The sequence below is a fragment of the Epinephelus moara genome, chromosome 9 (genome assembly GCF_006386435.1).
Source record: "Epinephelus moara isolate mb chromosome 9, YSFRI_EMoa_1.0, whole genome shotgun sequence".
In the NCBI taxonomy this organism is placed as follows: domain Eukaryota; kingdom Metazoa; phylum Chordata; class Actinopteri; order Perciformes; family Serranidae; genus Epinephelus; species Epinephelus moara.
The window spans coordinates 20,807,212-20,822,039 of NC_065514.1; the positions used below are offsets into that span (position 1 = coordinate 20,807,212).

Below are 14,828 nucleotides of genomic sequence, written 5' to 3' on the forward strand. Positions count from 1 at the left end.
TCGAGCAGCAATGAAAAATGCAAAGAGCACTGGATGGTTAAAAAATGAACATGCCATTTTACTTCAGGTTCAGTGCATTCACACAGCCTCCTTGTTCTGGCACACACACCAAGCAGAGTGACATCCCACACACCAGCTTAGCTCTCATGTAAAATTTACACAGTGTGCCGACAGGCAGAGGAACAGCCGCGTCTGTTGTGCGCGCATTTGCTTCTGCATGCATGTGTGTGTCCACATGCGTCCGAGGGTGTGCGTGTGTGGTTGTCTGCACTGTATGCCAATGTGTCTGAGAGGATGCGTATTGTTAGTTTGAGGATGTCACGGATAGATATGATGGATGTGAGGATATCACACACAGAGTGAGAGAGGGAAAATCAATAGTGGAAACAATAAGAAGATATGAATTCTCTGAGGGTGTAAAACATGCGGAAGAATCTGTTAATTTTTTCTCTGTCTGTGCTCCAGACTGTTTAGAATAAGTTTCTATAGTGGTGTATTATCTGTCTGATGTTGTTAGCATAAGCCCTCTGCATCGTACGACAGCCTCAAGTGGTGATGACGACCAGCTCTAAGTCTACTTCAAGAGTCATTCATGACTTCATTGCTATTAGTAAAGCAGGATTAAACTATACTGACGTGTTGCACTTGAAACACATCAGAAGGATCACTCTAGCAGAAGAGCAAAGCTCTGAACTGAGCCTGCTGACCTCATCCAGTGACTTCATGTGTTTGCTCAGCTAGTAGCTTTAAGTACACCGTGTAGCATTACAATGATAACAACAAAACAGACACGGACTTCCACTCAATTTGCCATCAAGGGGGGCAAAGCAAGCGTGGCCCATGTCAGGACCAGCGATGAGGGGCTACTTCACACATGTCAATGTGGCCATTAGCAGTAGAAATGATTCTACAATAGGCCCAATTAATAGCTGGCTGAAGTAGGGCGCCTCATTGGAGATGATTCATTATTAATGTGGTCATTAAAGTGAGCTAGCCTAGCTCCTTAGTATTAGCACTGGCTAACATTATTGATCGGAGCAGTCAGGCAGAAAAGGAGGCATTGGTCACTGCTCTGATTATCTGGCCAGATGAGGAGTACTCCTGTTTGATCTTCTAACTCATATCTCAGAGAGAGTGACAAGATGCCTCCAGTGTATATTACACTGGCTGTGTCTACTTAGAATTAATTTGCTGCTCATTTGCTCAGATCAATGCTCTTTTTGCTCACAACAGAATATAAGCGGCCTGCAGCACTGGGGTGTAAATGCTACAGTGTTTAGGTGACAGCAGGGTGAGTCTCTGAAGCTTAATCATCACTGCGGAGAGCACCGTTTGTAAAAATTGCTGTCATGCTTTGTTTCTTCATACAATCTTTTTACTCTTGTCTCCTCCTGAGTCACATTTTGTACATGCGATCTGAATCTGTGGCTTCTTTTCATGTGTGTTGTCTTGTTTTAATGCAAAACTGGGTCGTGGCCACATGTTTGCACAAATAAAACTTCCCTACTGCTACTGCTTTTTGCGTCAATGCTCGTGTGTCATGTGTGCTTCACGTGGCTCATGGCATGTCACATCCATTGATTTAAAAAGCCTTTAGATGGGAAATACATCTGCGTGAGGTCTCTTGAAAAGCTGCAGTGGAGAGCTGCAGGTGAACCGTTTCATGCTGTGGAGAACATTGTGCAGGGAAAGGCTATCAGAGAAACAAGCCCCCTATAGCTGATTGCATGGTAACTACTGCTTTCAGCGGGAAGTAATTTTTATGACGCAAACATCTTCGAAATTATTGTTATTTGCGTCACAGTGTACAGTGCTTGTTTGAATAAATATTCACCCCTGTCAAGTCAGTGTTTAATGGATGCAATATTAGTAGATGTCCTGCACATAGGGCACTGCAAGAATGTTTAATTTTGTGTTAATTGTGTAGTTTTTGCCACATTAAATGAACTTTGATTCAATGTTGTAAGACAATGAAACATGATAGCTTCCAAAGGGGGGTGAGTAGGTTTTATTGGCACTGTATTTCACCCTTAATGAGACATAATATTGTATAAAGCTAGGCAGATATGTAACAGATTGCCATTGTTATTACTACTGCTTCTAGTATTACAGTGAAGTGGCAATACTGTACCCCAGCAGAAGCCTTTGCTCAGCTGCTGTGGGTACAATCAGCTTCAAACACTGTTTTGTCTCTATTTCATTACTTTCAAATGCATTAAAAATTGGAAAACTAGAATTAAATTTGAGTTGTATGTAGGCTATATTGCTGTTGATTGTTACAAGTTTGGTAAAGTGTTAGTATGTCATAAAAAGCTCAGAAAAAGTCATAGGCCCAATCCCGTTTCTACCCCTTAAATCTTCCACTTGGTATTGAGTGCCCTTGTTTGCCAGCTAACCCTTGATGAGGGAAGTGAGAAATATTAGGGTAGAGATATTTCCCTAAGAAATGAGACACCACTTCATGCAAATTGGCGTGGCCAACACGCAGGCATACGTCACGCGTAGTAGCGACGCAAGATACCGGTAGTCATTCAGGTTTGAAAATGCCGGCTCCAGCGCTTGTGTTGCGGAGTGTGTTATGTTTATTCTTCTCTGTCTGATGAATCAACGGAGAAGAAATGCTGAAAACAGGAGGTGCCTACGACGTCTTCTAGTTCTGGTCGATTTTGTTCAGGTAAGTCGATTTGTTTAAATATTTTGACGCTGTGTGCAACCGAGTTGCTGATGAGTTTAAGCTAGTCCAACCATCTGTTGTTTGTATAGCCTACATTTTGATCATACAGTAACAAATTGTTTTCCAAAACTTGCCGAAGCTGCTGACTTTGCAAGGTGTTCTGGGAAATTTCATCTTCCACTTCGTTGAAAGTGTGGGTCGGGGCTCCCTTGGAATCTAGGGCGGGTTTTTAGTGTTGGAAACGCTTGGATATTGACCATTCACGTTTGAGCTGGCTGCAGTTGTTGCCAGGTTAAATACTCCGTGCCGTGAACTAACGAGGCGGAACATAATTGGCGTCACTACAAACTCTGAATCCATCACAATGGTTCAGCATATTTACTTATATAGAAACGGAAGTCAGAAACGGAAATTCGCCTCCTCCGCCCAAATCAACCGGAATGCCAAAAAATCGGGGGTCTTCCCCCAGAGGCTGTATCACCGTCTGCCAGAAGTCAGATGCCAAATACAGCCGATGGGTTCCGAGAATGTAGTAAAATATGTGCTTAAACTAAAAAAAGTCATAGCGTGTGCACTTTTTCCTTTTCCTGCTATTGAAAACCCTTGAGCTAAGATTTTTGTTTCAAAATGCTCTAAAATGGTCAGTTTAGCTATTAAGTTTTAAAATGTTCTCCTGTTCTCCCAACCTCCTCCCTGGAGGGTTGGGTTGCAGAAGTTGTCCAATAAAAATGGTCCTATGCAGTATTAAATAAGTGGTACAAAGGCACTGGGTGATTTAAATTTGACCAAAACAGCCATCGTCCAACTACAGTTAAGCCTTTCAAGACCACTACTCTATTTTTAGTGCCAAACACTAATGGTGTATGCAAACGAACAGCCCACAATGTTGTTCCTGTGTACACATTAAAAATGGACAGCACCTCAGTTGTCAACCCAGCGTGTCAAACATCAGACACAATGGATGCAGCCAGCACCCTTAATTAAAAAACCGACATTCACAGTTTCTGTCCCCACTCTCGCTCAGTCCCTTGCACTCTCTCTTAATCTCATTATCTCTCATTTCGTCTTATTTTCATAAGATCAGAAGTTATCGCCAACATGAAAGTGAGATAGAGACAGGACGGGAGAGAAAGAGAAACACAGGGGGGTGGGGAGGGAGGCGGGCAGAGAGGGAGAGATCCAATTTCTTCAGGCTACACTATCAGTGGTATTGACCAGGCTGGCCAGTTTCTATCGGTGCTCCTTCTCTGTCAATCTGGGGAAATCAGAGAGCAATGGAGTGGGCTGAGAGAGGCTACACACATCCACTAGGCTCTCGTGGTGTTGTGTGTGTGGGGCGCGAGGGCATAAATGAATGAATATCAGTGCAGTAAATAGCCTGTGGATATAGCTGTGTGGAGTGGGTGTGTGTGTGATGTGTGGGTTGTTTTCCATGTTGATGCTTTTAGCACAAAACCTTGTGACACAAAGGCTAAGAGCCACTGATACCTTCACCTTCTTCTTTGTCATAATCATAACCATGAAACACATCCTCAGATCTGTGTATTCTTCCTAAAGTACAGTAGGTCAAAATGAAAGGATTTCTAGGTTGGGATTCAGGTTGTTTTTCCAATACTCCTTTTGTATTTGTGCTGGCTACAACACTGCTTTTGTATCTGCTTTTGTATCTGCTTTTGTATCTTGTACCTGCGCTCGCAACAATACTGTGTTTTTCATATAGTTCGGCAAAACAGCACTTGAGAGGTATTTTCCATGAAACACCTCAGATACAACATGCAAGAGAACGCTTACCAACCCTTGAAGTGTATGTAAGTGTGTGCTTACGTGCCTAAACATTCAAATGTAAGTGAAGGAGCAGCTGTCGGTGTGTCTGTGTGTGAGCATGCAGACATGTGTGTGGCAAAACAGTGGGATGAAAAGGGTAAATGCGATGTGATTGGTACCTGTGGGCGACAGAAAGAACTCAATTTCCAATACAGCAGCTGAATGTAGCCAATCAGTGCTGGGCTGTTGTGTGTAATGGCTCTGGTGCCTTCGGGGGCTGAATTCTGTTGAAAACAACCCTGCTGGAGCTTCACTACCTTTACTTCCTCTAGATGCTGACAAACATGTACATAAGCGCACGCGCTACACACCCAAAAGCACACACAACACAAGTTGTGGTGCTAATATGCCAAAAGAAGGGAAAGATGTTCTCACTGAGATGCTCTAAGTCAAGCATTTTTCTGCTCATAAGATGCCACTCGATGATCAAAGAATCTTGCTTGAAAGATTGATAAGCAGATGAGCATTGTGTGTTCTGCAAATATTTTTGTAAGCATTTGTGTATGTGTGCTTCAAATAGCCCCACCTCCTACAAAAAATTATTACGCTACTAATTTGCCAACCCAATCACCAGAGTTGGCATTGTACGTTTCTTCAGACCATGGATATGTTACATTTGTATGTTTCATATGTTAAAGACAACATTAAAGACTTGTGACTTCACTTGGATTTGAGCCTTTTGACTTGAAAATACCCGATACCTTACCCTGGAAATCCAGATGCCCCGTCCCTAGCAAATTTGAATTTGCATTGCACGGGAATCTGGCCCCGATGAGCAGAGCCCACTGAATCGCCAATCGGACCAATCAGATCAGTCTATCTGACAGAGGCGGGCTCTGGGTGGGCGTAACATGATGGAGCAGGACGTTTTTGCTGTTTTGCCGACGGGATACAGCAAAAGCATAATATATCAGTTAGCCCCACTGGTTGGCAAACAAATGGGGCTTAATGCAGTGAATACGTCACCTTGTTTTTTGCTCTGATTGGCCATCGTGCTATCCAATTGCGTGCGGCGGCATTTGAAATGTCTCAGTTAGTGCCGCCCCTTGGGTAGGAAGGGTGTATCAGTGAGGGCCAGACTCAAAATCTTTCTAGATTTGAGTCTGGATTTCCATGCTACCGATACCTTTCCCCAAGCCCAATGTACGTATAAAAAAGTGTGCTACAATTCATTTAATTTCCTTTCAGTTCCTAAATCAACTTGCATCAATGCTTTTAATGCAAGTCAACACATATTTCTCGAGATCCACTTTGCTTTAACCAATTTGATGGCATCCAATCAAGCAGCAAGAGAGAACCGTGAAGAACTAACTTTACGTTAAAGAGCGACATTTGGAAAAACAAAAAACTACACAGTGGTCAGCAAGAAACAATTTGCAGTATGCAGTTCAGGTTGAAATTTAGATGGTAATGCTACAACTTCTGACGAACTTCTTGTAACAAATAACTACAAATTTTAAAAAAGCCTTCATGATTTTGGTTAATCTAATTTATCATTGCATTGTTATTAAAATGGCATTACATGTGTTGAGGAGCACATTATGACTTATTTAGGACTCAAAAGTTCTTGGGACTTGAGTGCAAAGACTTGAAACTTAATTGTGACCTACAAAAAAATGACTTGGTCCCACCTCTGTGTTTAGGCACAGACACCACTTAGTTTAGGTTAGGAAAACATCATGTTTTGGCTTAAAATACCTGGTTCAGTTGCCACTAACACAGCTGGAAATGTGTCATTAAATACTCAGTTTAAAAATACAGTTTTGTTGCAACACACACAGCTGTCATTAAAATATCCGCTTCTGTTGTTTGTTCGTGTTGAACAGTGGTCTGCTGCTGACTGCTGCTTGGCAGCCATTTCATCTGAGTGTCATGTCATTCACCATCCTCTCCTCCTCCTGAAAGTCATATAAGTGTAATCTGAACCACATCATTTTAGAAGTGTCGGTGATACATATGATCCACACGAATGTAACATATCCGTTCTGGTGACTGGGCTTTTATTGCTACCTGAATGATGACATCTGGCGACATTTCTTGTCAGACCAGGAAGTGTGATCTGCTAATATTGCACAGGAGTCATAGGGTGAAGGGAAGGGTGAATGTTTGGGCAAGCAAAGCAATGCATGTATCCTGTCTAATGCCTCAAGGAAACATTGATTTCTTCCAAATTTTTACCCCCAAATGATATTTCACTAATCCCTAACCAACTGCTTTGAGTTTCTAAAACATAAGCATTAAAAATTAATTATATTTTAGCCGACAGTATTGGATTTTGTAGGAAATCAAATACATTACATACATTTGAGGTAAATCCTTCTTCGTTATATTGATTAAAAAAACATCTTTACTGCATAATGGCATTTGCAAATTCAAATGTGTGAATGTGAATCAGACTTAGTAGACAGTTGATTTAGATGCACAGATGAATGTGTATGTAACTGATCTGTTTTACTGACCAGAGTTCTCGTCAACCCGCTCCTCCACAGTGTGCTCCTTCTGATGAACCCACTCGCTGTTGCACTTGAAGTAGATCTGGGTGGCGGGCGTGGCCTTGCAGTACAGGTTGACCGGCTTGTTCTTGACTATGTAGGCCTCCTCCGGTTCCATCAAAAACACAGGCAGCGGCTCGGGCGGGTCTGAGGGGAAGGTTTCCGGCAAATCACCGAGACCAATGAAGTCATCCTCAACTGTGAAGAGAGAGATGGCGGCAGGGAAAGTGGAAGAGATGAAAGGAAAGATGAAGGGAGGGAGAAGTTGAGAACAGAGGCAGAGAGATCCAGAAAGAGAAAGAAAGGATGGGTTGGGAGAGAAAAGAAAGCAGACAAGAGACAGTGGGACAGTGTATTATAACCGCAGTCTTTGCATGGGATTATCCATTTGCACAGCACACAGTGAAATCCCTATCATTTGATATTTTGGAATGTTTACACAAGTGTATTTTAGAGCGCAGGAAATTCTGGGATTCCTCTCAGGCAATAAGGCTGCATGGATTTACAGAAATCGGGCCTTGCTTGGTCTAACCACAAGCAGCTACTGCTGAGAAACGACAGAGAGGCAGAGCCAATAATGAGAAGCAGAGTTCAGAGGTTGACTCTGAGGAACTGAAGTTATAAGCTGATCTCTCTCTGTCTTCCATTTTCTCTCCCTCTCTTTCTCTTTGCTTTTGTCTCTCTCACACACACACACACACACACTAGCTCACAGACACATGAACACATGCACACACACATGCAGCAGATCTAATGACCTCAGGCTTTTGGCCCAGTTTGTGCCATTCCTCGGATACTTCTGCAGTAGACAGATACGCTTCCCTGTAATTACAACTCCCTTTCATCTCCCTGTCTTAAATCACATACACACAACTGTGTGTGTGCGCGCGCTCCCTCACTCACACACAAACGTGAACAAAACGCTCACAGTGCCACAAACATCGCAAGCACACAAATATATGGGCATACACGCCCACAAGCAAGCACGGCTAACTTTCTAACTCTTTGAAGAGAGGAGGATGAAGCCTATTCGCCACCCCATTTGTCACCTCCAGAACTGTTCTATTCTTACCATCGAACCGGTAGACATCAATTATTCACAAGTGTGAAAGAAAGAAGGCACAGTAATAGAGACAGAGATACAGTGGGAAACAGAAGGTGAGTGAGGCAGGGAGGGAGAACGGAGAGAGACGGTGAGAGTAACTCAGCCAGACAGACATAGATTGAGACATCGAAATGGAGTTGGGCAGACAGACAGAAACATAGCACAGGAGAACAGAAACAGGAAGGCAGACTGTTCGGATAACAAAAGAGTTTATCAGCCCATCAGTAATTCTTCCATGTCCTTCTATCTACCCGCCTCCCTGTCCTGTGTGGACACGCTGGAGCCTTGTTGTCTGACAGAGGTTGCCTCCTGGATGCTTCGGGAGCACTAAATAATGTCTCGGCTGAGCAGATATCTCCCCACGATGTCTCTCTAATGTTATCTCTCCCTCCATACCTGCCACAGATTGAAGTTGATTGCTAGGAAATGAAAGGGCAGGGGGAGCCAATCAGAAAATGACCAAAGCCATCCTCACCACGAGGGAGGAGGGTTTGTCTGTGTGCTGTTATGAAAGTGTTTGTGTATGTTTGTGTATGCCGACGATGTCGAGCTAAAAACAACCGGTTTTGTTGTTTGTTGGTCTCAAACAGTGGTCTGCAGATTGGCAGCCGTGTCCACCCTCCTCCTCCTCCTCCTCCTCCTCCTCCTCCTCCTCCCAATGACAAAGTCAGCACATACACATGTAATCAGAACTACGTCACTGGAAGGAGTCAAAGACATCTCAAAGAAATCCTATTGTTGGAGACTGAGGTAGCATTTTACCCACTGGAAACTTTGATAAACTATTTTCATTATAAAAATTGAAAAGCATCTGTTATGCAATGAAATTAAAAATACCAAAATACAACTAATCACATCCCCTACAATGGTAGACCGATGCCAACACGCCCTCCTCATCTTGGGGCACACCAGGCCAACAGTCAGCCGTCGGTCAATGTCCGACTGTCACTGAGTCTCTGTCGCCCTAGTTTTTGTGACATGTCCTGCACCACTGGCACTAGGCATCACTAGTCGGCCCTTGCCAGCTGTTCTTTGGCTGATTCAGCATGTTGAATCAGGGTCGGAGATGGGTGAGTCCATTGGTGTATGAAATTACACTGATTGGCAGTACAGCTCAGTGCACAACAAGAGAAACAGAAGTCAAGAGGGCCTGACATCTAAGAAAACTTATATTAGGTAAGATAATTTTCTTAGCCATTGAGCCCTTTGGCAGAAATGGTCCGTTATGTTTGTGTTTGGGTAATTATCCTTTGTGCTTTCAACATCAGGTTTTGTTGCTGATGTGCTAACTTTCTAGCTAGCATTTGAGTTCGTCCTGTCGGTCTTCCTGTTTTCCTTTTGTAAAGTCAAATACAGACTACCACTGCCTGCTGGGATGGAGAGTTATTTCATCTCACGGAGGAGCAGAACGTACATGCTAGTGGGCTGTAGTCTGTAGTCTTTGCGATATGTTCAAACGCAACTATCTGTCCGAGACACAGGCAACTTGGGGTGATGCAAATGTCTGCCTTGGTCACCACTAGTTCTTTGATGCCTCTTTGGTGTGTCAAGGTCTTCATACACAGCTCGCTCTCCATTGCTGTTGTAGCTGACTGGGAACCAACAGGCAGGTCTCCCACCGTTTCATTTACCCTCACCATAGTGTGGCTGACTTGCATGCCAATCCGCTTGCTAACAGCGTATGGCTAAAAGTTTCCAGGCAGAACTCTTGCTTGTGAACTTTGGTTCCACCGTCGGTGCACCAATCTCCACACCGCATATTCTGCGTGTGGCTGCACAACCGGACCATGACCCCTGGACCACGACGGTTTGGTTAAAACACACAAACTGTTACAGCCCTATTGTTGAGCTTCCCACCATTTATGTCTTTATGAAGGTTATGACTCTTTAATGTACGTCTGTTTCAGTAGACCTTAGCTTAGTCTGTTCTTTTCTGCTCCGCAGTCCACAGTCCACCCACATCCTCAGCCAGGGGACCCTGACCCAGAAACAGGCAAAGAGAGCCAAGGAAACTCATTAAAGATTGTGTTAGCCTTCTTTCACCCTCCATTCCCATTATCTCTCCATCTCCCTCTCCCTCCTGGCTCCCTTGCTCTGTCGAACTGTGAGGCAGAGAGATCTGAAACAGCCATGAAAGCGTCGCTCCCTTACACACAGAGAGACGCGCGCCTCACATGCTCGCACACACATACACCCGCGCAGGCATTAATGCGCACAGAGGCACACACACAAACTCGCTCACAGATATTCGAATTCATCAACTTCCTCAGTGCAAGAAATAATAAATTCAAGTGAATGGAACTAGCCCTCCAGTGAAAAATCAGCCCAGAAATGAAAAAAGACACCACGTGACAAAATGAAAGACCCTGACTCCTTCCAATCACCCCCCCTTCCCTCAAAACCCAACACCCAGCATCCCAGCACCTCCCTCCTCACTCCCTGGTGAACAGAATACTGAGAGCAACAAGAAGCTCAAAGAGAAACATTACTTTTTTTCTGGCTCCCCCTCCTACTGTCTCCATTCATATGCAATGAGAAGACAACTCATGATAAAATAGTTTAGAGGTTTCAGCATCTCCATGTTCAAGATGATGCAATCTTTGTGGATACACGCAGCTATGGTGTGTATATTCACAAACCTAATACTCAACAAGTGCAGAACATATTACCATACTTGTACAGATAAAATATGAAATGCGAGATACTTCCCCCTACCTTTTTAGTGCCATATCCCTTTAATAGGAACATTAATATGGCATGTCTCCACTGTTTGATATGCAATATGGATTTTTCCGAGCATTTGTAATTCTGTGGCTTGATTTTAATCAGAAAATTTGCCTCCATATTGAGTGTTTAAAATTTAATGAAATATGTCCTCGCAGCACTTTTATTCAAATTGTATTTTGCTCTGTAATTGGGGTGAGTTTTCCTAATTCATATTGTAAGTCTTATTAGTGAATATTTTAAGACTCAAATTGAATATTAGTTGAATTTTATATCAGTCCCACATCCCAACTACAAAAAGTTTGGAAGATAAATGAGCTGCAAATTGCCCTCAAAAATAAAGTTAATGTATGAATGAAATTTGCCTTTTTACACTGACAATGAGTTCATCAGGTAGAGGGCAAAACGGTTTGGAGAAATAAAAAAAATTAAAGAAGGATATGAATTAATCAAATTAATCCAAGCGTAGCAAGTGGGAGTGATGGGAGGTATGAGAGGGTCTTGGCAGTCAGCCCCTCTTTGGCTTGAGTCAACTCCAGTAGCTGTGGGTGTAGCAATATTAAGGGATGATTACATTTTGGACATGAGCGAATCAAAGTCAGACCTTAACACTGGCACAGCTACATATCAAAGCACAGTGTCAGAGATAAGACACACATCGAGCTCGAAGAGAAAAAAGAGGCACATCTTGAGCTAAAAAAAGAATATCTGTGTTACATAAATACACAAACTGTTGCGATGAGAAGTATGCAACACCCACACCAAGCACACGACACAAGCACACAGAAATTCACATCAAATGTATGAGGTTAGAGTTTACACCCTGTTGCACTTTGGGCTATTCGTTAAACGGTAAACACCTCGCCAAGACCCACACGACCTGTCCAATTAGCCAAACTCCAAGTTTCCTACAGTGTGCTCCTTAATTTTTTCTACAAGTTTGCATTGACAGTATTTTCCTTTAACGTTGTCCGGGTGACCATCATCTCACTGAATCTTGGACACAACAGGGGTTTAATGAGTAGCTTACATCAATAGTCTCCATTAGAAATGAGCACCGGCTGGCTTTAAAAAGAATCACCCAGCAAATGCAGTTCAAGTATACCTTAAAATGAGCCACAGCAGTATCTCCTGAAACATTATTACTCCTCACTACTGCAATCAGTACACCACTATTACTGGACCATCGATACCGTAGTCACATTAGTGAGGTCTATTGTGCTGAGAACAGTGGAAACTGATGATGGAGTGTCCACAAAGCATTAAGCATTGAGTCCATGTCCAGGCCGCGTCCTGGCCGTCATCTGCTCCTTCATCGCCTCTTCACAAATACACTTCAGACCAAAATATGCTGGTAATTTTACATGTTGTTGACGTCATGTGTCAACGGGAGGCCAAAGTCGATTTTCCGTGAAAGATGTTTTGGAAATGTGCCAACTCGAGACCTAGAAAGATTTCTGTAGATTTCTCTAGAGTGAGCAAAAAATAGCATTTCAAGGCAGAGCACACACAAGATTATTGTGCAGTGATTCACCAACAGTGTGAGTCCATCTGTGCTGTTACACTAGAGACAGGGTCCCCATCCAAATCATCCAAATCATCCAAATCAGTCAATAACTATAAATGAATACAGATAGAGACAAATAGAGACAGTTAGGCTGAGTTCACATTACAGGGCTTAATGCTCAATTCTGATTATCTATCCAGATCCGACCTTCCTGTCTGGAAGGTCTGTTGGCATTCATGTTTGAAATGTGTGATATCTGACATCAGTGTGAACTGATCTCTGCCCTGAAACTCCTCACATGCAACCAGTAACGCCACACACGTGCATTGAAACAACAGCAAAAAACGTCACATTTGCAAAACAGGCATTTGGGGAAAAAATGAACGACACAGCGATCTCCCGGATGACTGCCATAGTAGGAATGTCCGATGACATCATTCTGCATAATAATTAGCCATATGCTTCTGATTGAGAGAGTGTGTAGAGTAGTAGGGAATTTGTTTTCGAGTTAATGGGCTGTCGTACAAATGGGCTTTCGGTCCACTGGCTCTATAAGCAACTACTGCTGGTAGTTCTGAGGTAACCGAGGTGCGGGTGCAGCTGGGAGGGGAGTCAGGAGTGGTGGGGCCACAACATAGAGGGTTTCACAGAGGAGCTGTTCTCTGAAACCTCAGGATGTACAGGCATGGGTGGATTAGGAGACAACGGGCCCCACCACCTCTCCTACACAGGAGCAAGACAGACTGACTGTCTTTATGTTTTGTGTCTCTTTGTGGTTGTTTCTGTAGCAGTTTGATTCTCTTTGAGGCCATTTTATGTCTTTTTTGGTTGCTTTGTGTTGCTTTGCTGTCATTTTGTGGCTCTTTGTGGTTGTTTTACCTGTTTTTGTAGTTATATTGTGTCTCTGCAGTTCCTTTGCATCACTTTGAGGTCATTTTGAGTCGCTTCCTGGTTGGTATGAGTTACTTTTAGTGACATTGTGCATGTGAAGGCCAGGGGGCTCTCCAACACTTTGGGCCCCAGGGCTTGTGCCCAGCAGACCCGTTCAGTAATCCATCCATGTGTCCAGGGCTACAATCCAATATCTCTGTTGCCACCTCACGACAATGCTGTCACGGCATGTAGGCAAGCTGTCCCCGTCAAAAAGCGCCTGACAGTCAGGCTCTACTGGCTGGCAACTGCGGCAGCCTAGCGCAGCAGCCTTCTTTAGTTTCAATGGAACGCTCTGACACAGCATGGCGAGCGACCTGCTCCTGCGCAGTGAAGTATGGCGTGAAAAAACCATGGATGTATGGAAAAAACACCAAAGAATTCTGGTATTTCTCACAGCAGTCACATGGACAGTGATCGGATATGTGTGATTTACAGTAGGACTACAGATGAAAGTGGCCAGGATCTGATTAGAAACCACCAATCTGTGTCACATGAGAGCAAAAAACAGATTTGAGCCACATTTGCTTGCAATATGAACGTAGCCTTAGATATGATATTGACACACAAAGAAATGCATTCCCACAGTTACAGATTATACACCACGCACTCCATGTATGCTCTATATACCATATATACTGTACTATAGTGAATCTAGCACCTGTTTTCCTGTACTGTACGCCTACGCTGAATATTTGTAAGACTGTATTTCTCATGCTATATATTGTATGTGAGAGTCTGTGATAACAGCTTTTGAATGCCAGGCTCTGACACCACGGCGCAAGATAAGCTCTCTCTATTCTATCTGTACTCGCGTAGATTTATTGTCCAAAGGAAAGCGCTGTATCAGTGGGGCCAATGTTTCCCTTCAATCAGGGGAGAGTCAAGCATGAACGAGGATGAACACTGGCATAAATCTTCTCCCTCTTCATTCCTGTTTTATTCCTATTTATCGTCCTCACCCTCCTCGCTGTCCCCTCTCGCCTTCTCCCTCTTCACTTTTCTTTCCACTCACCCTCCTCATCACTCTTGTATACATTCCCTCTCCAGATAGAGAGAAAGATCGGTAAGTGGCCGGCCAGATAGGCAGACAACGGGGAGTTTTACTAGCCAATGTTTTGCTATGCTGCAATGGGGAAGGACAAGAGGTGGTTTGCAGCTGAGTGGTCAAGCAGAATAATAAACCACTCAGCTGTCATGTCAATTGAAGCAGGATAAATAGACTGTCAATCAGATCTACCTATAAATGTGCTTTGAGCACACCTACCCATTATATTGAGTGAACATAAATCAATGGTAACGACCTCTTCTGGTCAATACTTGTTAGTATTGGACCCATACATCCCAGAGGCTTTAATCAATATGTATGGCTGTTGTTTTAAAAGCAGAATCCTTTAGAAGCTTCATGAGAAACAGGCAAAGTGGGCCTAGGCTTACATCCACTCTAATGTCTCTTTCCAGCCAAGTGCTTTATATACACTAATGTGTCTACACACATTGTCTGCAGGGCCCCATCTAACGCTTGGCTGCAGCAGGTATTTATTGATTACTGTTCGGGGCCAGTGACCCCTC

At 43.5% G+C, this 14,828-nt stretch overlaps 1 protein-coding gene across 3 annotated transcripts in view; it reads right to left on the bottom strand.

Annotated features, from left to right (window-relative positions):
• Positions 1–14,828, bottom strand: part of unc5cb (unc-5 netrin receptor Cb) — a 146,048-nt gene that overhangs the window by 58,777 nt on the left and 72,443 nt on the right. For all 3 annotated transcript variants that reach the window (XM_050052914.1, XM_050052913.1, XM_050052915.1), the window contains exon 2: positions 6,958–7,188. In XM_050052914.1, the coding sequence (XP_049908871.1) occupies positions 6,958–7,188 (231 nt within the window). The remainder of the gene's footprint in view (positions 1–6,957; positions 7,189–14,828) is intronic.